The 26,379-nt window shown below is 42.7% G+C and overlaps 1 protein-coding gene across 17 annotated transcripts in view; it reads left to right on the top strand.

Moving 5' to 3' along the window:
• EXOC6 (exocyst complex component 6) overlaps positions 1-24,693 on the top strand; it is a 93,070-nt gene extending 68,377 nt beyond the window's left edge. For 4 of the 17 annotated variants that reach the window (XM_083443594.1, XM_083443597.1, XM_083443593.1 and 1 more), the window contains 3 exons: positions 21,541-21,653; positions 22,736-22,747; positions 23,471-24,693. In XM_083443594.1, coding sequence (XP_083299720.1) covers positions 21,541-21,653; positions 22,736-22,747; positions 23,471-23,600 — 255 coding nt within the window. In that variant the 3' untranslated portion in view covers positions 23,601-24,693. Of the gene's footprint in view, positions 1-21,540; positions 21,668-21,893; positions 22,440-22,735; positions 22,748-23,470 lie in introns of those variants that run through there. The other 13 variants (XM_083443587.1, XM_083443588.1, XM_083443589.1 and 10 more) reach the window with 7 other exon arrangements.
• Positions 24,694-26,379: the final 1,686 nt, after the last annotated feature.

Raw genomic sequence — 26,379 nt, forward strand, 5'->3', positions numbered from 1 at the left:
GAAATTATCTCTCCATTGCGAGGGCAAAATATTTCTCTTTTTGGCACAGTTCAACAAAAGCAAAAATAACTGAATTTATCAATCCCTAATAGCTTTAGCTGACAGGATGCCAAAGGCAACTCATTCATGAAGTCAATATTGGAAAGATATGGGGAAATTAAAATAATCAACTACCTGTATATAGAAGTGTTATTTACATATTTTGAAAATGTACTGCGTAGGGAAGACAGCAGGTACAGAGTTCTAGAGTGAAAAGTAGCAATTCAATCTTACAATTTAACCATTTAAAATTCATAGCAATTAAGATTGCATGCTAAATTTCAAGCATTTGTTCGTATTAATGGAACACAGCCGGTCACAACTGTGCTGTGACCTTTTTGTTTCTAAAGGTGGAAGCAAAGAGATTCCACAGACCTTTTGCATGGTATCTGCAGGGATCCACCCTATCAATATTTGCTGATGACTCTTCTCCAGACAAAGTTCTTATAGTGACAGTGGTTACCAAGTAACTGAACTGCAATTGTGAGCTGCACAGGAGAAATCCAACCCAACGCAATCATGATAAGATGGAAGCCATGTTGGCTGGCAAGCCCTGCTACCTCAGGGAGATTGCAGTTCCCCTCATACTGGGTTACCTTTCCCTGTCACTCAGGTTCATTGCCTTGGAAGCTGTTGGATCTTAGCACTTCACCCGCCTTCTGGAGAGGCTTTCTGTATCTGCCATAGATTGTAGGAAGAACTACAGTGTGTCAAAACATCTGGTTTCAGTGCTTTGGTATATCAGTCAGCACAAGATGCCTCAGAGGAATTGCCAGGACTTACTAAATACCAGATGTGCTGAATCCCTGTTCTTTCTCAAACCACTCGTACTGGGCTTAATGGCCACTGAACTCAATCTAGTGCCAGCTGGCTACTCATGCTATCAAGTTTTAGTGTTCCTAATTCGAGGTTTGCTATTAGTGGTGCTGGAAAATAACAGTCTCTACTGTCTGCTTATGCTGCTCTACTTACTAAAGTTACTGGAGTCTCAAGTGACTTCTGTGTGGTTGAGAGTGCTTACGACCAGTTTAGGCTGGTTCACCAGCTATGGCTGTTCGTGGACCAGGATAGCCTGGCCCCAGTTGTCCACATTTTGGTGACCTCCTGTTTGGAGCGCCGAAATGTGCTCTGTGTGGGGCAGCTCTTGAAGGCAACCTAGAGGCAGCAGCTAGTTGCAGAACCTAGCTGGTGGGTTGTTAAGCGGAGCAGCCTGATAGGACTTTGTGTCACCAGTCCTGAAAGCACAACAAGTGGTTACCAGGTCCAAAACGTTAGTATAGCAACGTTCTGGGAATAGTGCTTAAAGCCAAAATGGTGTGTAGTCAAAACACAATGGGTGCAATGGCAAGTGGGATTGCAACTTACCAGTACCTAAATGCCTGTAAGTTGCAGGCTTACTGTACCATACTGTTAGCTAAAGGACTCTGGGCCCAAGTTCTTTATAAAGCAGCATCAACCATCTTGGGCCTTACAATGAGCAAGGGAGGCACTGCTGGTAGTGTCATCCCTGAGTGCTGCCCAGTTTGCATTGGCCTGTATCTCTCCTTCTCATTATTAATGTTTAGAAACAACTTACAAACATTCCTGTTTACGCAGGCTTTTGATGGCTGAATGGTAATCTTGAACTTGTTGACTGTGAGGGTATGTGGTTTGTTTGTGTGCTTTTTTACATGTTTTTGTTTCATTTTTAATTGTTAGCAGAAGAGCTTTGACTAAGTAATAGAGCCATCTACTTTGCTGTAGGTGTTCAATCCCTGGCATCTTCAGGTAGGGCTGGGAGAGTTCATTGGCTGAAACCCTGGAGACCCACTGCCAGTGACTGCCTTTAAAAACAAAAAACACCACATTGATGTTTGCCTCATTATGCCAATAAAGGATGAATGAGTGAATGAATAACCGTTTGCTGCCTTGGGCTCCTTTGGAAGAAAGAGCAGGATAGAAATTTAATAAATAAAGAAAATTAACTACTATTTGCTATCTTTTTTTTTTGTTACTATACTGGAAGACAGACTGACTAAATGTGGAAAAGTAATAAGAACAATGCATGACCAAAAATAAAAATGTCACTGAGCAAACTACAGAGTAAGTTCTGAGGAAAAATAATCCACCCCCACAGATCTGTTGTACTAATTCTTTTGACAATTTTGAGGGTGTTCTCCTAAGAATCTGCATGTTGGTGTTTGTCATTTGTCATTGGTTTCTTCACACACATGCTGAAAAGAAGTTTTTGGTTGCCCCAAAATAATGTGTTTCGCCTGAAGAGCACTATTCTTGTGAGGAGAGGCTTTATGGTTGAAGAATGATATTGAATGAAAATTCTGTCATGAGAAATCATTTTGTAAATGGTGCATATGCTTGATATTCAGTAGTTTTTGAGGTATTACCATTAGTCACTGAAGTTTTTAATGCTGCTTGCAAGCCTGCAATCAAATAGGTTTGATCAGAGTGTTAATAATTTGATATTTTGTAGGAACTGCTTCAATAAAACATTGTAGTCTCAAAAGTTACTTTTTTATTATTACTTTATTTCTTTTTATTTATATACTGTGTATATGCCCAAATGTCTTCTAAGTGGTTTACAACTATATAATAAAATTGTAATGCTGTTGTCCCGTTGCAATTCACCAATTGCCATTGCAATGGCCACCAATAGGCCACAGCAACTCCAGTGTGAGGACCAAACATCAGGCATCCATGTTGTGAAAGAACCCATTTCTTTCATTAAGTTTTTTACAGGCAAAGTTTATGTTGAGTTGTTGACTGTGTGTGTGTGTGTGTGAGAGAGAGAGAGAGAGAGAGAGAGAGAGAGAGAGAGATTTTTACAATGTAAAGCCTATAATGTCTACCTGGAAGTAAGCCCTGTTGAATTCAGTGGGATTTAGTCCCTGTCAAGTGTCCATACTGTTGCAGGCACAATATTCCAAATGAGCATTTGAAGCTTAAACCTGATGTTTTGGGAGCTGGAATCCTATATCTACTTTTACCTGGGAGTAAATATTGTGGAACTCAATAGGACATCCTTCTAAGTCAACATGTATAGGATTGCACTGTCTGTGGTTTTCCCAGCAATTTGTTTAAACATAACAGCATTATTTGTCAAACATAACAGCAAAGGGATATAAATCGTGTTAATTAACACAAAATTAAATAAAGATGTGACTTTGCAGCAACATTTCCCCTCCCCAACAGTTGTGGATTATTGCAACTCTTCTGATGAGTGGAGAGTGAAATATGTTTGGAATTTGTCCATGCACTGTTTTAAACATTGTGTTGTAAGTTCTGGAAAATGGTGACCTAAAACACTACTAATCCAACCAACTTTTACCTCTAAAATTGTTTTGTTGCTTTGTGCAAAAGGACTCTGTGTACAGGCTAACGGGCTACACAGAAACAACTTGTCCAGACCCCTTGCCCTTTGAAAACTGTCTGCCAGACGGCTCCTTTTCAAGCTGTAAACTCAAAAAGACAGTTCTTTTGCCACCGGTCCAGCTTATTCTTTAATGATGAGAAAGGAGGCACTACAATTAAACAATGTTTCTTTGTGTTTGTATTCAGGGTTGCTATAGCATAAGTGGTGCCTGCCTTACTCGATTTTATCAACCTTGCGACTTTCTATGACCTTTCTTTAGAAAAAAATAATAATGCTTGACTTCTAAAACAGGATTAGCAAAAGTTGTAGCATCAAAATATTTTCTGGGTATTCTAGCAGAGCAACCGCCTTGTTTGCACAATTCCTATCTAACATCCTGCTTTCTCCCCCACCCCCCACCCCTTGCATACGGTCCTTAGTTCATTTGAAGTCCTAAGGAATTAGCAGTATATAATATAACAAGACCAGGCATCTCTCAGAATTTACCTCAAGGTCTAGATTTAAAGAAAGCACTCTGCCCTTTGGGGGAATTTAGGTTGTTAAGGATTAGTATGAACCCAAATAACTTTTGACTTTTTCAGAGCAGAACAATTCCCTGTGGTTCAGCTGTCATAACCCCTGAGTTTATGTATTTATATACACTTACAAATGTGTGAGAGATTATATCCCCATTATAGTGACAGCTAATATCTTCACTTAAGGATGTCAATTTGAAACAGATGTACATATCTTAAAAGGAAAGTAAGGGCAATCTATTGTTAATGTTCAGACTTTATCCTTCATTGCAGTATCTAAATAGATTTTACTATTGAATTTTATTTTATTTTTAAATGCATTCCTGTTAATGTGATTGTCCTGTTCTCATATTTATAGCTAATGTACCTCACAGTGTTTAGTAGACCAGTTTAAGACTCTATTGACACTTAAGATGAAACTACAAAGTCTGATGAAATATATCTTTGAAAATACATCCCTCCTGATACATTTGACGTATCCCACCCCAATTAATATTGTTTTAGTTGTGCTTTATGCATAGGAACAATTTGTCCTTGTTATAAATTATATATTGTCAGGGAGAATATCTGGATTTTAGTAAGACTGATGTATCTGAACTTACATAAAAAAAACAATGAAGAAACTGGACAGAACACCCCCCTTTCTCCCTGTTTCTAAAACATTATCTTCATCATTCCATAGACCTGCTCCTTTGGAGAGGGAGGGACTTGTTCCTTTTACTCATTTACATTTCTTGACTTCCCTTCCTTCTAAGGCATGAATGGGGAACCTTTAGCCCTCCAGAAGTTGTTGAACATCCACCAGCCGCAGTAAGTACAGCCATTGGCCAGGGATGATGGGAGTTTGAGTTCAGCAACATCTGGAGGACCAGAAGCTCCCCACACCTGTCATAAGGCATTCAGGTTAACAGATGTGTTTTTGCCTAAGCAGGCTACCACAGATTTTCCTCAAGGAGAATGTGAAAATGTACCAGTGGGTAATATGCCCTGGGGAAGTATCCCAAGGGCCAGATAGAGAGGTTTGGAGAGCCAAATCTCCTGGACTAACATCTGTCTGCTACAGCAGCCATTTCCTCTGAGATCTGCAGTGACCCAGAGCTTCCAGTGCAGAACAGCAGCTGGAACATCTGAAATCTTATGAATGCCTTTGCCCCTCTCTAGTAACCCTTGTCTGTTTTGTTGTCAGATGCTTCAAGAACCTTGGTTAGTAAATAGTGTATAAATATTCTGAAACATTTAGCAATCTAAACCTACAGGGCTCAACAGGTAGTTGAAAGACTCTTTTACTTGAGTGCTGCTGGTTTCCTTGTTCATTGACTACAGTTTTGAATGGGTTTGTGTTGTGCCGTGTTTGAGACAGCGGTAATCCCATATTCAGCTCTCTGTCAAATTCTGTATCTAATGGCTCTGAAATGTTTTCTGATTAAAGCAGGGATGCTAGTCATATTCGTTGTTGGCCAAAAAAATATATAAAATTGTCTTGCATATAAAGACATAAAGTCTCATAGCGAACATAGTTCACAATTGCATATGTTTAGCAGGGGTTACTTTAGGAGGAAACGTTGGCCAGCCTTTTAGGTTTTTAATTAAGAAGGTCACAATCAATTATAGCTGAATTTCAAAGAATTTAGCAATTAGCTGTAATCTGCAGTTCCCAGCGGGAGGCTTTCATACTATTAAAAAGAGATTGTTTCCATCTCTGATCAAAGCCAAAATAAAACTAACAAGATTATAAAATATTTTGTGTGTCTTATGCAGCACACTATACCGCTGTGTTAGTGATCGGGGTTTTCTTTTATTTTTTAATGCTATCTTTTGGTTTGATTTATTTTTTAACATTTTATGTGTAGGGGCCAGTACTTCATGAATGGTGACAACTTATCTGTTCCATTAAGCAAGTGGAGCAATTTGGCCTTTTCCTTTTCCCTTTTTTAAAAAAGAGTATGTGAATAGCTTTGAATATTTTAAAGTAAATAATAAAAATGCAGTCTACGGTAACCTAAAGTTTTTGACATAAGTATTCATGTCATCGAAGTTAAAGTAAGCTGAATTGATGGGTTCTTTCAACGATCTAGGGTATGTGCCGAGTTTTGTACTTTTTTTTAAAAAAAAGTTCTAATTTGCACTTTCCAATGAATTTAAACTTTCTAGATTTGTACCTACTTAAAAGAATGTTTGTGACCTTTTGACCCTTTTGTTATCCCTAATTCAGAAAGGCCTTTATTCTGTAAAAGCTTAGGTATTAAAAAAGAAAGAAAGAAAGAAAGAAAGAAAGAAGAGCGAAAAAGAGGGGGGGGGGAGACGTTAATGGCATAACAGTCCTTTCTGGTCATCCTGTGTAAGATGTTTATGCAAAATGTCAATAGAAGCAATTGGCCTAACAGTGTGACAACTTACTTTGCTTGGAAATGGGCTAATCTCCTGTTTGGGTTATCCAGAGGTCAGGTAGGGATTTCTTTCCTCGCTCCCCATAGTGCAGGGCTATACACTTTTACAAGCTTTGTTGGGCTGAGGCCCAAATCTTCCCTACCCTGATGAGTCCCGGTTATCTGCCAAGGAAAACAGCATGCTTATCCCTGAGCACTGCAAGTTAAGCCCCGTTTATTTTAATGGAGCTTGTTTCCGAATAAAAGTGCACCTTGGGTCTCAACTTTGGTGTGCATTTAGTTACCCCTGAACGTGCACCCCCCCTTTTGCATGCAAAGGATGCATTCACCCCACAACTAATGGGCAATTTTTATCCTCCTTTATTATGTCAAGTTAAGCGGCAGAAACCCTGTCCCATTAACAAACTCAGAGGGGAATGGGTGTGCATATTTATACAAGTACCTGAGTTTAGGATTGGAGTGCCAAACATGCATGTTTTCTGCCCCTTGAAAATGGTTCTGCTTTAACATGTGCTTCCTTTGCTTCTAGAGGGGGACTAGCTGATATTATCATCCATTCTTTCAAAGAATTCATTAGAGGCCTAGTCCTGTCCCTTCCTGAAGTTCATGTGGAAATCCCCCCCCCCCATCAAACATTGTCGTCCTTCAGAGCTTGCCACCACTGCCCTGTCACAGCAGGCTGGAACTCAATAAGTGCTCAGGCAAGCATGGAGGGCCATGAAATAGGCCTTGGCAGGTTGCATGCTGTGAACTCCTGGCTCAGTGAATCAGCTTCTGTGTGTTTTTATAACAGCCTTTTCCCCCCTCTGTTAATTACGCCCAGAGGCTGTGGAAAGGCAGCATTTACCTGTTGAAACAGACTAAGCAGCAAGTGTTCTGACATGTTTATCAGGCAAATTGTATCTGACAAAAGGTAATTACACATGCAATCAGGTCTAGAAGTATCTGATTGATTACAGGTTAATAATAAAACTGTTTAGCATTGGGTACAATTTTTTGGTTGGAGGAAAGTTGTGTAAATCTGAATAACTAGTACTCAAGGGTATAAATATTTTGGGATGTGGACTTTAACTCATAACCTTTTTAAACAACAACAACAACAACAACAGATATTCAACTTACAACTTCTATTGGACAACTTCTTTGTGGACATTTCAGTCCATTTCTGTTAATTAAAATTAATCTGCAAATGAGCATCTCGCTGTATATAGAACCTTATCTTCTTTAATTATTTTGGAGTTTGATCATGAATGAATCCAGCACATATGGCATTTCCATTGTTGCTTTTCTTTCCCAGCCAACTGTCTTGAAGGAGCTGTACTCCTCAAAGGACTATCTACAAAGAATACTGTATGGCTTTTATGTGTGGGACTTGAATATACCTGAAAGAGCAGGCTAGTGGGACATCACTATATGCGGATTAGCTTACACATGACTGTGTTCCTATATAATGCATCACAGTGAGTTTCTCATTTATACATTAAAAAATTGACATTCAGTGCAAGGTCACCTATGTCTGAAGAATAGCTGAAATGTTGGCCAAAATCACTTAAGGACAATGAGAGTTAACAAATAATCTGGATAAAAATTCAGCCTTGTACCTACAGTCTTCAAACTGAACCTAAAGGAATCTAGTGACAGGAAAGAAAATCCTAAACCACAAAGGTTATTCAAAGCAAGCAACAAATGTCCTTTTTATCTTGCAACTAAATCGCTGAGTGGTGTATTTGAAGATGTGAATTAGGTTCAAATAGTGGGGCACATAACTTGGGGTCAGCTATAGGAATTCCTCACACAAATGTCTTCCCACATATTCTTTTGTTCTTTTGATACTAGTCAGGCTGCAGGGTTCAGCCTTAGCTCTTTGAGGGTTCAAATAGCAGGGAGTTAACTCATTACTGGGCAGCCGATACAACAAATGGATTTCCAAGCACCCATATGTTAGAAAGGAACAGAACTTTTAAAAATATAGCTAATTCAAAGACTTCTTTTGGATCTAGCACTTACCCCCATGCCTTGCACGAAGATGGCTTTTTAATTTATGGGATCAGGTTTACCAGATTGTCTCATGACCATCTAGTAGCTAAGATAACTATTCTTATAATATAGACAGACTAGCAGAATGTCAGTCCTAAGCATATTACAGGGAAACAATTGCCACTGATTTCAACCAGTGCATTGGGAATGAATCATTATTAGAAAATATTATTTTAAAATGCAGTTGTGTTCAAATCCTATGTATAAAAGCCATGTACAATTCTTTGTAGATGTTCTCTCATCGAGAGTATTTGATTGTATTTTTATTTGTTGTTATAAATTAATAGGCACACCAGGACCTTTGCAGTGAATAATACTTACTAAGCATAATGCAATGAAGACAACAAAATGTTTGTTAAAATTTTAATGGTATTAAAATCAGAAACTTTAGAGGAACTTTTATAAAGGAAAAATGATTTTGATCAGATCTAGGGCAAACAAGTTATAAGGAGAGATGTATAGAAAATAATAAGTCTTTTAATAGAGGTTTAATGTACTTAGACTTTTGCTAAAAACATTTATTACACTTATTACACTATCTTTTATACTTTTTTATTTAGTTAGTTTATATAGGACCATTGTATTGTAGCACTCAAGGGAACTTGCATTAATCTTTGAAAAACAACAAATCCAATTACAAATGTGGCAAATTATATTAGGAGCAGATTGAAACAAATCCACCAACTTAAAAACATAAAAACCATGACAATGACCATTTAAAACAATTAAGACACCTGGGTGGCTCCAGTTAGCCACTGAGAAAATAATACGTTACATTAAAGGCACAATCTTATAATTGAGGTCCACTAGCTGAAGGACTTTACCTGCAGGTACCTACTGTGCTGGCCAATGGTGCATCTCCATCTTGTGGAACAGTTGCTGGCATAGTGCTCTGTTGGCAGAGCTGGAATAGCTCTGTCAGCAAACTTACACTGGCAGCATAGCTAAAGACTGGTACAGTCAAATGGTGGAGTCGCTGCTTGCAGGAAGCGTGAAGCTTGCAGGAAGTGAGAGTGGGAGGCGCAAGGCAACAAGGGAGGTGGCGCTGTGCAAACGCCCTGGTAGAGCCAACATCGTGTTCCTGCTGGTATGTTTGCACAGTGCTGACCTCCCTGTCCGCAGAAGGTCAAATAAGAACCACCACCACTCCCCACCCCACCATTCATTATTTTTATATATATATATATTAATAATTATTTTCCAATATACACCCAATAATAGCCAAATTATAACAATAACAATTAATTTCTAAATTATATAATTATAAAAATGCCAATCAACTTCCATTTAATACATTTTAGTTAAAGTGACTCTTGTATGATGGTTTGGGTGCATTTCCGATCTTATATCACTGTGTTCCATGTCAATTACATTTCAGTTAAAACAATAATCCATTAGTCAACAGCTACATATTTAATGATTTCCATTTGTCACGTTACAATATGTAAATCTATAGCTTCAAGTGAGGAACTCAAACTATTATCTTCATTCTTCCCTGTGTGTGAAAACTGTTATGTTCATGGAGATTCTTTCTGTCCACATACAGTGGTAAGAACAGCTTAGTTTATGAACAACTTGGATTTAGAATGCTGCAAACCCGAAGTAGGTGTTTTGGTTTGTGAACTTTGCCTTGGAATAAGAACATGTTTCGCTTCCTGTTGAGTGTGTTCCATTTGGAAATTGAGTCCCCCGCTGCAATGGGAAAGCATGGCTTGGTTTAAGAAGGGACTTCCAGTATGCTTTAAGTTCGTAAACCAAGGTACCACTGTATGGTGTCTCTTTCACTTCCCAGCTGTTGTTTTCTCCAATCATGACTTGGAGAGCAACTGAATCTTGAAGTTTTTCAGAGGTCTTGTCTCTCCATCCCTTGCTTCAATGTCTCAGAACAGGTGACTGTTATAAACCATTCTGTCTCACTAGTAAAACATGTCACAGATCTTCATCATTTCCCCCTCAGCCTAGGAAAAGGTGGGCAGTTTTTGAACATACTGAAGATTTAATACTCCTTTCCAACTCCCAGAATCTCTGCAGCATTCTTATCACAGCCCCCAAATTCTTTTCCTTCAGCTAGAGATTTATGGCCCAATTAAACATTATTCTGGATTGCTTTCCATCAGTAGCACAAACAAATCTCAGTCTCTTTTTCCTTGTCTTTTGTTTTTAATTGGAGGTGAGGGGAATTATGCTGTCTTTCCAACAGTCATACTTGAGCTTCCCCTCCTTTCTTCATTTCAGATCACACACAGTTCATATCAATATTACTCCAACGTTCCTTCCTCACTTGTAAATATCTTTTTGTCTTGTATTCTGGAGAGGGTTGCTGAATCCTAAATATATAAAAGAAACTTGGAATAAACAAACCATGAGCTTCCCTCTCCCCAACTGAGAATGAGTTCCCTCTCTTCCAAGTATTATACCAGCCTTTTTAGTGAGAGGAGAGGACCTGGACAGGAAACATCCCTGACATCTCCAGGAGGTAGAGCTGGAAGAGACAGTCTCCTTGTCTGAGGGCTGTTGCCAGTCAGTGTGAGCGTAATTGAGCCAAATGGACCAATGAACTGTCTTGGTATATAAGGCAGGTTCTTAAAATGGAAGCAGCTGCTCATAGCAAAGCTCTGACCGTTGGGATTAAGAACATGCCAGGAACTGTTCGCAAGGTTGACAAGCTGTGTTTTGATGGAGCAAATCCAAAAACAAAACAAAAAATAACACCACCAGGATTGCTTAAAAGCTCATGATTATGGCAAGCTTATAAATTCGTTCAGCAAAATTGTTTGCTCTGTTTATGAATAATCCAAGGGCCGACAGAGAACCCTTCTCCCAGAGCATCAAAGACACAGTAACAAAAGCAGATTTAGCCATAATTTTGTTTCATGCAGACCTGGGACTTTTGGAAGACCATTTCAGATGCGGCTGAATGTGAGAGATCTTGAAATCCAGGAAATCTTTTCCTTATTTCGATTTCAGACTCTGAAATCTTCAGTAACTCTAAGACGAAAGTGGTCAGAGAATGTGTACCTGTGGTTTAGTAATCTAGCCCATTATTTCCTATTCCTTCTACATTATGTAGCATTGTCTGCCACTTTTGTTGCATTAAATTGGACTTCACACTTCCGTTACCTTTTTGGTGTCTTCAAAGAATAAATGCACGCGAATGTGCCTTTCAGGTTTAGCTAAGCATTGTTTAGGAAAGATGGACATCCTAAAACGTCATTCTTTGATTATGCAAAACATGCCTGCATATAATGCCTTTTTTTCTAGCGTCTCTTAAAGTATGTATAGATTCTGTGTGTTTCCTTTACTATGATATTACTTGCCCCTCTATTCTTGTCCTTCTCTAGCTGTCTGTTTTGTTAGGTGCAATAAGAAAATGAATCCTGAGAGGACAGGTAACATTAATTTCCCATTAATTGCCTTAATTTCCCCCCATCTTTTCTTTGTCTGAGATACCATTCATGCAGTTGCTTTCCTGAGAAATGCGTTGAATTTGAGAGGGGTAATGAAGTTGCAGCAGGCTCCTTCCATTTATGGAAAATGATGCTCTTAACCTGCACATCTAGCAAGTCATCAGTGGCTGGATCCAGAGGAACTTAGTCATGCTTTAGTTCTTCCAAAATCAGTGGGACTCAAGTTGTTATGAGTAGTGCATAACTAACTTCCTCTGGATCCAACCCAATACATTTAGGCAGTTAAGGGCAACCACTTTTTGAAAAAGCAACTCCAAGTAAAACTTTAAAGTTAACACTGTGTCCCAGAGCCAACATTTGCTAATGTGGAAAGGCTCAAAACTGGGAACTAGTGTAGAGCACAACCATGTTAATAGCACCTGTATTCACACCAACTAGATCTGTGTGCCACAGTCTGGGAAACAATTAAGACAAAAGTTCAAAACACTGACATCCCCATAAACAGTTGTAAGCTGGTGTATATATTTTTGGCAGAGGTATCTGCCTTATGATTGGACTTGCCCTCAAATTCTTTTCCTGTTCCACCTTTATATTAATTACAGGACTTAAATCTCCTAGGATTATATGCCTCTACTGTTTCAGTGGAAATGATCATGTGCACTCTGTTTCCTCTGATGAATTCTGAGTCACAGTAGCATCTTGAGCCAAATCAGAAAAGATTACAGGCATTACGTCATGTACATCTTCGAGAACACAACCACACACACACACACACACACACACGGTGTCTAATTTACAAATATATAAACACACACACACTCGTATGCATATTCCCACACATTCTCTCTTACACAAACACTCCTATATTGATGTATGTTTTTGTTATTGCTGGTTTTATAACTTTAAAAAACAAAAAAAAACTTTGGTTATCTTATTATGGAAACTCGATTGAGTTTTTACCCCCAAAGATGGCCTATATATATATATATATATATATATATATATATATATATTTCAATGGCCTCCCCTGTTCCCTGCCCCTACTGACAGTCTTTTTAAATAGATTGCTATACATACCCAGTCATAAGCAAACTGAGCGTGTGACTTTCTAGCATCTTGTATATATAATAATAATTATTTATTATTTATACCCCGCCCTTCTGGCGGGGTTTCCCCAGTCACTTGTATAATGGATTACTGTATAGTAGCGATATCAGTCCTGCTGGTTTTTAAATTTCTGATACTTAATTCATTCAGATGCAGTATATAGCATACTTACCACTTTATCTTTTCGTTTGTGTTGTTAGATTTAAGCAAATGTTGTCCATAACTTGATTTTTTTTTAATATATAGGACATTCATTAGCATAGATTGTAATTTAAGTCAGAATGCTGACCCTCCTGAACAATGTTGAACTAGAGACTATACACAATTCTCTCATTTTTATTTTTGTTTTAAGCAAGGTAAAAAGTGAAGCGAGTTAACAACTTGCTTTGTTGTTTAGTCGTTTAGTCATGTCAGACTCTTCGTGACCCCATGGACCAGAGCATGCACTCCTGTCTTCCACTGCCTCCCGCAGTTTGGTCAAACTCATGCTGGTAGCTTCGAAAACACTGTCCAACCATCTCGTCCTCTGTCGTCCCCTTCTCCTCCATCTTTCCCAACATCAGGGTCTTTTCCACGGAGTCTTCTCTTCTCATGAGGTGGCCAAAGTATTGGAGCCTCAGCTTCAGGATCTGTCCTTCCAGTGAGCACTCAGGGCTGATTTCCTTAAGAATGGATAGGATTGATCTTTTTACTTGGATCCTGTAACCTGGACCTTTCCACGGACATAACTGCAAAATGTCACACCAATACTAGATCTAACTGTGAAAGCTGCTCATTGAAATGAGAATACTAGATACCCTAGATGTATATGCCTATTCACTTGTGAGTAAGCTCTATTGAATGTAATGGGACTGACTTCTGATTAAGCATGCATACGATTATACTGGTAAAGTGTATTTTCCCTATTCCATATAGTTCTGATTCATTTTCTAAATTAAGTCTATGCATTCGATGAGTGAGGGTCACAGGTGGCGCTGTGGATAAAAGCCTCAGCGCCTAGGGCTTGCCGATTGAAAGGTCGGCGGTTCGAATCCCCGCGGCGGGGTGCGCTCCCGTCGCTCGGTCCCAGCGCCTGCCAACCTAGCAGTCCGAAAGCACCCCCGGGTGCAAGTAGATAAATAGGGACCGCTTACTAGCGGGAAGGTAAACGGCATTCCGTGTGCTGCACTGGCTCGCCAGAGCAGCGATGTCACGCTGGCCACGTGACCCGGAAGTGTCTTCGGACAGCGCTGGCCCTCGGCCTCTAGAGTGAGATGAGCGCACAACCCTAGAGTCTGTCAAGACTGGCCCGTGCAGGCAGGGTTACCTTTACCTTTGCTTATTCGATGAGTGAATCTAGCCTTTATTACACTTGGGTCACACACACACACACTTGCATGTGCACACACAGACTGGGAGCCTCAATGGTGCCCCTCTGAAGGATTCACTGGAGCAAAAAAAACCTGGCTAGCGCCCCGCCCCCAGTAGCTGCATTACAGCCTGACTACAATTCTTTGAAATCCTGCATGCCCAGTCCCCCTCATCTTAACTCCCAGAACTATCCTTTTAAAGAGATATTTTAATACCTGGATTTTATTGTGCCTAGGGCTAAAACATATGACATATTTTTAAACCACTGTATTTACTATTGACTCTGAAGTCTAATCAGATGACAACTACATAGGAAGTCTGGAAAGCTAATAGCAATTGCAGGTGTCAACCCACATTTCAAGGACTTGAGAGTTCAAATGATATATACGTACCAGTAAACCACTTTGATTATCTCCTGCAGCCTTGTGTGGACAAAATAACTAACGTTACTGCCAGCTGCCTTTGAAACCTCATACCACAAACAGGAAGGCATGAAATAGTCATGTTAATAGTGAGTAAAGTGGATCAAATCTTTTGTTTGTTTGTTTTTTGAGAAGCTGTGAAGGATGGTTAATACCCTGTCTTTCTGTGTGTATTAATGTAAGCTGAACTGATGGAAAGGTTCTTCGTATCAGATGCAATTCCCACCATACGAATGTTCCTTGAAATGGCTTACAGGCACATATGGGAGTGATGCTGCCTCCCATCCAATTGCTTGTATTGGCGGTGCATCGCCTGAGTGCCAAATCATATGCAGGTGACCAGGACATGGTTGCAAAGACTAGGCCACCAGGCAGCTCTTGCCCACCCACAGCATACAGTATACATGCTGTCAAAGTCCATTACGCACAGCAAGGTGCGAAGCTGCGAGTGAGACAAAGAATAAGTGTGTAATAGCACCAAGCAGCCATCCTGCTGTTGCTGCAGCTGGCTGTTCTATCTGCACCATCTTCACCCGGGAGTTGTCCCAACATAACCCCTGAACCTGCCCTCCGGAGGGGAGAGGGAAGTTTATAATTGGACTGCTTATGTAATTTGCTTGTGCGTTGGTCTTCCGCAGCATGTAAAGCTGTGGTGTTCAGAAAAAAAGAAACTTTCTAGAATTAATGAGGCTGCTGTGTAACCTTTCAGCTGAGCATAGGATGCGATTACATCCTCTGCCGTCACTTATGGTACACTCCTCCTGCTTCTCCTCTTTGAGGCTGAAGCTGATGTGATGGCGTTGAAGGTTGTTCCTGTTCATATAGGATATGTACCAAAAGCAGAAAATACAGTGGCAAATGCATGCCATTCAAGTACATCTATTTTGCTTATCTATTTATGTTTTCAATATTTATATGGTCTGTTTGGTTGTTCTCCACAAAGGGGAGACGCAGGATGCACACTCAGCACCCTGAGAATTCCCAGTTTCCTTTTTCTTTTTAAAGCAATTTCCCCATTTTGTGTGGCTGCAGAAATTTTCTTGAAAGCATGTGGGGATAACTGGTCTTTTCTGTGGTCCGGCCGGGCAAAGCTTCAGCGTCCTGCCTAGCTCCCTGCTCTCTCCCATTACTAATGCAAACAGAATTGTGCAAAAATATGCCCATTTTACAGAATGTGTTCTGCTTCTCTTGATGCAGAATGCGTGTGATTTTTTAAAGGCTGGTTTTTGTATGCCTCTCCTACGTGTTGTACATTCTACATTCCTAAGAGTGTAAACTCTAAGGAACAGAGGGAGACTTCTGGGTAAACATGCATAGGATCCTCGGTTATCTTTGAACTGGATGTGAAAGTCATTGTCATTTTAAACAGTGGAACTATCTGAAGTATTTTGAGTAGTGCAGCTTTAATGTTTCTTGCATAGATCATGATAAATCTGAGGAGTGGAACCCGCATTACTCTTCAAATATCCACCCTGCACAGTCGCCCTGCATTATATCTGAATGGATATGTGTAGTTTTCTTTCAAGAATATCCAAGGATGATACACCAGGATAGTCTGAAGTGTGACATCCACACCCACACACCAAATTTGATTAATCAGCCTTCTGCAAAACATTTTGCCAATATCTGCTTGGATACTTGGAGAGGTGGTGCAGTAGCTAACACAACCATAGAGGCATGATAAAGTATATCTTGCATCAGTATCCCAGGAAACATCACACACTGTGAATGGTACCCTCTTTGGGTGGGGCTATAACTAGGCAGACAGGGCTACCCCAAGACATTTTGCTTCTTGAGGCAAAGGGCAAAATGCCCCCCTCCCCACTTTTCCATTTACAGAAGCCAACTGGACTAGCAGTTGTATTTTATTTTGATACTGGCAATGAGATGGTGCTCTTTGCCAAACACGAGGGTGCAACAGGCTAGTTATGAGTGTGCAGGGCAACCATTGCTTCCAGTATCTGCCACCTGATGCAGTTGCCTCATTTCAGTTATGCCTAGTGGCAGGGATGGCCCTGCAGGGCAGGTTCCCTTTTAATTTTCTCCGTTTGAAAACAAAAAGAGCACAGGCACTTCAGTATACCTCACCAAAATAAATCTGGTGTTTGGTTGAGCCTAATTAGCTGCACTGTCGGAAGGCGCTCCAGAAAAAAAACTGTCACTGCACTAATTAGTCTACTATAAAAACACACCAAGAAACACATTAAAGGGTGGGTCAGGGGAATTGGTTGAGGTGCAAGAATGGGTGGCCTGTTGTGCCCGTTACCAGACTGTGGATCTCTGAGACTAGATGAGTAATGTTTTAATTTAGAGATTGCCAACTGAAAACAGGGGGAAGTCATTTGCTATGCCAAAGCTTTCCATTATCCAGTGCACTGATTTGATCTATCTGAATGATGACAAATACAGAAACACACTACATTAATCAAACCTGCATTAGAAAATGGAAACATCTTATTTTGCAGTCTTGTGCCCGGATTGCTAAATGGAGAGACTATAAAGTCTGAGATGCATTGCAAGAACAGAAATTTTAATTCCACAGCGGGGATTTTCAGATTTGCTGTTGAATTAATGTTTACCTAGGAGTAAGTCATACTGCTTTCCAATGCAGCATGCTCTTAATACGGTTTGTAGGACAGAAACATTGATGCCTGTACGATTTTGCTCTTTATGCTCCTGCTGTAAGCTTACACAGAAAGTTATTCCAGAACTTTGTGCTGTAAACTGAGCCAAATGTATATGAGCAGCATGCGAACCATTTATGTAGGATAGCCTACATCAGTTTAAAATTGGAAAGTGATGCTAGTAAAGTGAGCGTCACCAAATTTCAGAAGGGTTTCATGGCTGAGAGTTTTGTATGGAGCTTCTGTGGGCAAAATATTGGTTTTGGTGATAGATAAAAAGACGTTACCATAAATTGATTCTTGGACATTTTCATACGGACAAATATTACCGTACTGAGTAAAACTTTCCTTTATTTCCCCTTTGGGTAGCTTTGGTGAAAAATTGCATGTTAAGTAAGATGTATGCCTCTGAACTTGCTTTCGTCTTCCAAATCCTGAATATGATTTTATTTTATTTTTACTGATGTATACCAACAGTTTTCTTGAGGGTTTTTGATTCATCAGCATGCCACGCTTTGCTTCTTCTGCCCATTTTGTTTGTTTTTCTTGCTTGTTTTTCTTTAATTTTAAATAAGAAGATGCACTACCAACAAAAATGAACTCCTGAGTCATAAGCACCTTATTTGGAAGTAAAGAGCCATTAATCCCAATGCTCACTTCCAAGTCAATGTGCTTACTATCATAGGCTGAGTAGTCCGACCAAGATGAATAGTGTCAAGAAACCTGTTTAGCATGTGGTGAATGATGCTACACTTACGGGTCTCGCTGCTCAGCAGAAGAAATGTCCTACACATGAAATTGCTGTTCTGTAGGGTCATGGATGAATCCAGATTAGTCCTGGATTTTGCTCTTCTTAAAGCAAAATCCAAGGACACCAAACATGATTTATTTACCCCTTCTGACACTTTAACTACACTCTCCTACTTCTGTTTTCTAAGAGTAGAATAGGGGTGCAATGATGGGTAAGAAACCAGGGTCTGTGAATTAGACCAGGTATGTAGCAATCAGACTTAAAGGTTTATTTGGGGTGGTGGAATAACATTTCAGAGCTTGCAGTGTTACTGCTCAGGTGTCGGCTTCCCCCTCCTTCTATCATCACCACCTCCCAAGTGCCCACATTCATACCAGTTAAAACATGTTTGCATACATGTGTCTTCCCTTCAGACCTTGCAGAAAAGGGTAGGGTTGGCATGCTATGGAAATGCAGGGCTCGTTTTCCCTACAGTTTCTAAAGCCAAGAGGTTATAGGGTAGGACGGGGGAGGTGATCAGGAATGAGGAGTTGCCCACTGTGGCCAAGAGAATTCAAATGGCTCAAAGAAGGTTGCAGATGGCTCTGCCCAGCTGAGGTGCTTCCCTATGTTGTCCTCTGACCCCACTCATAATTTGGGACATCTCTTATTTTTATAAATTGGTCTCTGAGGCAGATGTGGAAAAACTGCACTGGCTTGAAGTTCCATCTGTCCTACCACACAGGGCACAAATAGCAAGAGAGAGATGTGAGACTCTGGCTTTTTAGGTAGTGTCTGCCGGACTGAAGTGTGACTTGTGACAATAATCTATGGAATGGCCTGTTTTTAGGAAAACATGGAAATAACCGGCCTCCAGTGGGAGATGAGCTGGAGGAGGCTTGTGAAGTCTCCTCTCCCCTGACTCTGGACCTCATGAGGGATAGGCAGTGCTTTAATTTCTAAGCAAAGGAGAAGCCGGGCCTCAAGTCTAGCTGGAAGCAACCTCTTGTCCTTCATCCTTGCCATCTATGGTGGGCTATAGGAGCCAACTCCTAGGGGCCATGAGGGCTTTGGCCCCCACAATAAAATATTTGAGGGGGCTTGGCCCCCACAGTTGATGGGCATTCCCATTCAAATGATATGTGTGCACTGTGTCATGTGATCGTTTATGTGTGGTGGGGCTTACCTGGGCCCCCACAATATTTTATTCAAATTGGCACCCCTGCAGTGCACTCAGGCTTTGCAGTCAGTGACAAGGGAAGATGGCACCCTAAACAGGTCCCAGGACCCCTTTGACCCACTCCTCCTTCATCCCTGCCTGGGCTCCCATGAAACTCCAGGTGTAAGTTAAGAAGGAAAGTCCCAGCCTTGGGACTGGAGGCGTGGAAGGAGGAAAGCCTTTGCTAAGTGTAACGGGATAGGGTAACCTCTAGCCTGCCTCTACCCTTAGCTGTTGGACCACGCTGGCTGGGGCTGATGGGACTTGAGCATCCCTGGTTTAGTGAGACAGTTCTAGCGTCAGCCTTCCCACGTCCCCGGCCGCTGTCTGCTTGGCATCCAGCGCCGCTCATCCTTCTCCTCCTCCGGAGGAAACTGGTTTCGAGTTTAGGTGGCTGAAGAAGATTCCGCTCGACTTGGGAGGGCCACCGTGGGAAAACCCGGATGGCCCTTCTCGCTGGGAAGCCGAGAGACCGGAGCTCCTTGCAAATCTCTCTCTAGGAGTGTCAAAAAGCCCCCGGAGGCGGCGCAAGTGTAGGTGGCTGGGGGGACCCCGCCGTTCCTCCCCTACGCGCGCCTTCCTTTTGCCCCACGGTCTCCAGGTTAAGGCGAAAAGGAAATGGCAAAGCGAGCCCTGATAATGAGCAGATGAATAAACGTGCGAGAAACGCCTCTTGGCCACCCCGCCACCCCTCCCCACCTTTTCCTTGGCTCCTTCAAAGACGCCAAAACAACCTGCTCTCCAGAAACCGCCGGGGCTGGAAGGAAGACGATCCGCGCCCCAAGTAGCGAGTGAAGGGCTTGGCAGTTTTGAAACAATGAGAAACGTGGATCGGAAGTTGGGTTTAAGTGGCTTAGAGGGGATTAGGGCTTCAAATTGGCGGTGGGGCCCGGCGCTTTCCTGCGAGAGTCACGCCGCCTTTTAAAAGATTACGCGCAGATTTGACAGCAGCTCCGGCTGGATATTATGAGCCGAGCAAAGGCAGCTGGAAGGAGCGGGGGTGGAGGTCCCTCCCGAGGGATTTTATTTTATTTTATCGCATTTTATTTTATTTTAACCCGGCTCCTTCTGTTCCTCGCCTCCAGTTTACATGTTCCGGTACTTTTCATAAAGGCTACTTTTGAAGCGTGTTGTGGGAAGAGCAGGGCGTACAGAGGCATTGGAACGAACATTCCTATTCCACTTAGACGCGTTTTAATTTTGGTATGAAAAGCATACCCCCGTTAAAACGAGGGAGAGGTGCCCAACAATTTTTCTGATTGACACGTATTTCGATTGCATTATCTGTGGAACTTGAGTGATCACTTTCCCCCGCTTTAAGGTGTAAGAACAGCGTTTGTAAACGGAGGCTTTGTAAGGCGGAGCGCTGAAATGCGCCCTTCCCCAAAAGGGGTACTAAGCTGTGTTCTGTGTTGCATCAAAAAAACACAGCAGTGCCTTGTGGCAAGCTTAAAAGTACTCAACAAATGAAGATATTTCTTAATAGCGCAGGAAGGTGTGGGAATCGATCCTACGTGAAAAATGGACATATGAATTTAGAACCGCAAGAGGTCCACAAAATAAGAACCAATTTCTTTCTATTTGGTGTGATTTTATTGTTGTTCACATTAATGACACAGAGCATAGACAATCTCCCGCCCTCCATGAATAGCTGTGGAAAAGACGATGAAATAGAAATAGAGGCAGAGCTTTACAAACGAAGGTTCTCTGGAAATGCAGCTCATCTCCCCCTGGAAAATGAGGGGTATCCATGCCAGTCGGGTTTTTATTTGTATAGACGTGTTTTATAACGTCTCCGTATTTTATCGAAAGTCTGAAGTGCATTTCTGAAATCTCTCGGCCCCCTCTAGGTCCCGCCTTCGTGCCTGTTTTCTGTGATTGACTTCCTTCTATGCTCGATTTTGCCTATTTACTTATTTATTTCGCGCCCTTCACCAGGGAGGGTGGGTTATGCGATACATTTTGTGGCATAAACTGCTGTGGGCCAAAGCCCAGCTCGTTAGCATTAGCGGATGTTACATTTGATGAATCTCATACCATTAGAAATTGGGTCTTTAGGCGGCCCCGAGGGGCTCTCTGCCTTGAAAAAACGGGGGATTAATTTTTTTTAATGGCTTGCTTTAAAATGACGAAAGAAGCAGATTTCCATTTTTTCGTTTGCTTCCTTCCTCGTGTTGTGCATCTTGAGTACTTCCTAACGCGGGATGAAAGTTGGTGGTCGAAGGAGACGGGGTAAAATCGCCACGTCCATTGGGAGCGAGAGGAAACTCCACACCCCAGAGGCCCTTAACGTCACTTTGTGTGTGTCCCCCTCTCCCCCCTCCCCACTTCAGCTTTTGGATCTCTTCATGGTGTGGGATTGGTCGACTTACCTAGCAGACTACGGGCAGCCCAGCTCCAAGTACCTGCGCGTCAATCCAACCACCGCCTTGGCCCTCCTGGAGAAGTGAGTCACACACAGCCCTCCTCCTCCTCCTCCTCTAGCCATCTATTTCTGCAGGCGCTATCAGGAGACCAATGCCTTGCAGGAGAGCGAATGCTAGGGCACCCCGCCCCCCCCAGGACACGCATAGGGAAAGGTTAGGTTGTAACCCAAATGCCAGCGCTTAGGTGCCGCCTGTCCCTTTGCAAACGGGGAAATGCTTCTTTTAGTTTTAACAGCTCCATCCGGATCTCTCGTGATTAGGACTGGACACTATCTGCATCTTCCCGCTTAGGAAATTTGCCCATCCTAAATTTCCTCGGACGGACGGGTCCCCTTTCATTGGCGCCCCCAAAAGAAGCCCACGCAAGTTGGCAAAGTGTGGGATAGATCTCGGAGCAATTGGTAAACGTCCTGATTTTCAGGACCTTTTGGTTTAAAGTCATTCCAAAAATATGTAATTACTCTTTTTGAGACAGACAGACAGAGAGAAACCTGCAGCAAAAACGCCCACACAAATGTGACTAAACTGCAGTATTAAAAATTATTCTTTTCAGTATGGGGTCTTTGCTTGCGTTGCGCTATGCAAAATTCCCATCACCAACCTCCCCGTTCAAGGAGTCCACGTGTTTTGATTTAACCGGATAGTAGATCAGATTGCTACAAAAAAGTTGATCTATTTGATCCAGTGTGCCCCCCCCCCCCAAGTGCAGGCAGGCCTTGGCTGAGGATCTAACTTTGATCGAGAGAGGGAGAGGGAGAAAGATGGATGCCTCCACAGTCTAGCTGTTCCAAGGATCGCGGCAGCTGCCTTGAAAATGGGCAGGCTTCACCTGGGACTACGTCCCTCTGAGCTGAATGGTACTTACCGGTACGTCTGAGCAAACCTCTTTAGGCTGAAGCAGCGAGGCTCTCTGGAAGCTTCAGCCTCGCCGCAAATGCGGAATAGCAAAGAGCGTTTAGGAGTCAAGGCACACCGCTTGCAGCTACACCCTGAAATGTAAAGGCGTTATAAATATTTAGCTGTGCCTTAAACTACCCCCTTCCTTTCTAACTGTTGATTTGTTTTCTTTCTTTCCCCCTCTCAACGCCCCAACGTTTTGCAGAGTCCACAGAGGGTATGTATTTTTGTGCTTTTTTGGTTTTACTTCTACTGTCACTCCGAATTTATTCCTTTTGGTATTAAACCACCCAAGGTTCCGCTTCGAAGAGATTAATAGGAAGGCTGCCTAAAACAAACAACCAAACAAAAAACAACTCAAGCCAAACTAAAGTGTCTTAATGGTTACAAGAAGTTGCCCATATACGAGTTACAATGAACTGCATTCTGCTCCTTCTACAAGTAACTTAAATAACAACTGATTGTAACAGAATTCCTTTTGCTTCCATGGATACTTCCACACATCTATAATATTTAGGGTAGCCTCCATCCCCCCCCCTTTTTTTTTTAAGTCCTGTTTGCACTGGAAATTCCTGCTTTGTCATCCCAGCTCAGAATTTTCAGATTTGGAAAATGAACTCAGGTCCCGGAAAGTTTATGCCATCCTAAAATATTTTAGCCTTTGAAGTTCACGGGTCTCTCTGTTGTTTTCGCCTAGACTGCTCTTTCCGCCGTTCGGATTGGAAGAAAATCGGATTAAGCTGGTGCCGTAAACTCGGCTGCTTGAGAACCTCAAAGGTTCCGAGCGCGTCGTTTTTTGCGCATTTGGGTGGGGTGCTGCGGGCATTAAACCCTTTGCGTTGGGAACGAACGCAAATGAGGAGGAAATTTGGGCTTCTTTTGAAAACGAACGAACTAACTTAAATTCTGTTTCTTTCCTCTTCTCCCGTTCTGCTTTCAGAATGAAAGACGTGAAGAAGAACAACATCTTCGCCCAGTTCAGGAAGAACGACCGCGACAAGCAGAAGCTCATCGAGACGGTGGTGAGGCAGCTGCGAGGCTTGGTGAACGGGATGTCCCAGCACTCCTGAACGCCGGGCGTTTTTGGAGACCGGCGGGCGCAGGCCGAAAACTAAGCCTGCGTCTCCCCGGTTAGGGTCCTTGCTCCATGGACAACTGGAAAAGATGCTGTGAAAGGGACCGGCCTATGGAAACAGCCGGAGAGAACCTGAGCGTCTGCACTGCTGTCAATTAATGCTATCTTAACAACAACAACTTGTAAAAGGAAAACAAAACAAACCACACACAGACATACATTAGTAGGGGTGGAATAGGGCTGTATATTTACCAAGGCAAAATGCCAAATTGTACATGCAACAGTGGGATTGTAAATAACTTTCTTTGCGGTCTGCGGGCAATGCCTCAAGATTCCCCCCTCCCCTTTTCCAAATGACTTGGTGGGGGTGAGATTGCCACGCAATCCGCCTGTGCTGCTCCCTACACTAACCCCGAGGTCATGTTTCAAGGAACTTTTTCTGTTTCAATAGTTGCCTGTCTCTCTAGATATAAATATAAATATATAATATATATATTTACACACACTCTCCTGTATTATTTGTAAATTATTAGCCTTAAGTGATCCAACAGGTTTTCTATACCAGATTTTCTTCCTTCTTTCTTTTCTTTTCTTTTTTTGTAGTGGGGGCAAAAAAGGAGAGGGTTTTCTTTTTTTTGTAGAAGCCTTTCCAAACTACCTGAATCAAAACTCCGGCCTTGGTGGTCTTTGAACAACTGGACTTTTCTCGGGTATTTGAGCGACGGGACTTTTATATACAATTCTTAAACCCCCCGCGGCGGCGCCCCCCCCCCCAGTTTCCTCTGCCTGCGTAAGGGATAAGGCAGCGCGATGCCAATGTTGTGCGTGTAGTTGTGTAGGTAGGTCTGTGTGTGTCCATCTGGGTGTTTCTAGGACTAGCTATTCCCCACCCCACTCCGTTCCCCTCAGTTTTCAACTTCTGCACTGGAGCAGCCTCGTTCGAAACGCAAAGCGAATGTATCCTAAATTCCAAAAAAACCAAATGAACCGAGGGACTTGCATCAAGAATGTATCTTTCTTTCCTTCTTTTCATGCGCTCCGTGTATTAAGTTATTTGGACAGTCCCGAATACAGTAATATAAACCTTACCCTCCCTTTGGTGTGGCTTGTTTCATTTTTTTTCTAATGGGGGAATGCTGCGTCTCGGCCTGCTGGACCTTCTCTCATCGGGGTTTCGATCAAACGAATCTCTCCTTCTGACTTCGGCTCAGGCACAGTCGAGATCGTCGGCGCCCTCGGATCTTCCTTGCCTGTCCAGGCGGCCTCTACGGTTTGTGGGAGCAGCAGCCGCGATTTCAAGGAGTGTGCAACCGGGGAAGATTTTTTCCCCTCCCAGCCAAGTCCACCAGCCTTGGAGATGCGACCGGAAAGTCAGGGCACCTCGGAGCATCTTGCTTATTTTCTCTCTCTCTTTTCTTCCCACTCTTTTCTCATTAGAGGAGACAAGATTGAAGCTGCATTCAATCGTGCATTGTTTAGGGAGGAACTCTGGGGGTGTTGGGTTGTGCCTTTTTTTTTTAAAGGAAGGGATGGGGGCAGCTGCCGGGAGGATCAATCGGAGCCGAAGACAGAGAGCTGTCGCTTCGGGTTTGCTGGCCAAGACCGATGGCCCCCAAAGGGCATGGACGGGGCCAGCCTGGCCTCATCCTCGGAGGGTTTGATCTGCCCTGCGACAAGGCCTCTGCAGCCCACCTTTCCTCATGAGGCAGCCGGGTAAGTTCTTTTGCTTCTTAGCGAGGGAGGTCTGCAGATCTGGCTAAAAAGGGGGCCGGTAGTTTGCTGCTGAAGTTCCAGCAATTGGGGGGCGGAATTGGGAATGAGAGGGTCGAATGGACAACGAAGCTATTCAGGGCAGATCAAAGGAAGTGCCTCTTCACGCCGCGCAAGGATGAGCTATGGAACTCGCTTCCACAGGAGGCAGCGGTGACCTCTATGGCTTTAAAAGAGGACTAGACAAATTCTAAGTTGCCGATGGCTACTAGCCATGATGGCTGTGCTCTGCGCAATGCTTCTGAATACCAGTTGCTGGAAACCATAGGAGGGGAGAGGGTTCTTGTGCTTGCTGGTTTCCCACAGGCATCTGGTTGGCCACTGTGAGAACAGGCTTTCGACCAGGCCCCTAATTGCTCTTATATGCTAAGGACGCGCCTGTAACAATTTTGGCTTTGCAAAGACTCAACGAGCCAACAGAGCAGCTCAGATCGACGGGAATTTGGCCTTCACAGTCTTGGGAGACGTGATGAGCGCCCCGCGCGCTTGCTTTGCGCCAAGCCGGGCACCTGGAATCATTTCCCGGTTCTTGACAAATGCAGCAGGGAAACTGGGGTGTAGGATAGATGGCTGGAGAGCCAGAGAGTCCCTTTGACATTAAGTGAAACAGGGAAAGGTGTCCTCTGATCTTGACATCCTGCAAGAACTTTGAATGAAGGCGCAGACCCTGGCTTTATGCGTCCACGGGACCTGGCAGGCGCTGCAGCGGGGAAAGAGGCACCACGCACTTACGCACCTCGGTGGGAAAGTGGTGCAGCTTCACTTCTTCAGCCCCCCCGCCCCGCACGCTCCAGCACAAAGGACAGATGCTTCTGTGATCTGGATCTCTAAGGGGCAGCCCTATCTGGGAAGTAGAAAAGACGCTTTTTTTTTTTTTTTTAAGGATCAGTATTGAGAAAATCCTGTAGCTTTTTCCGCGAATGTCACTCGTTAGCCATTCTTATGGGCACCACTGGGGCTAGGAAGGTGATTTGAGATAGAGCCTCTTAGCGAGACGAAGCCGG

Source organism: Podarcis tiliguerta (genome assembly GCF_965153285.1).
Source record: "Podarcis tiliguerta genome assembly, chromosome: 5".
Taxonomy (NCBI): domain Eukaryota; kingdom Metazoa; phylum Chordata; class Lepidosauria; order Squamata; family Lacertidae; genus Podarcis; species Podarcis tiliguerta.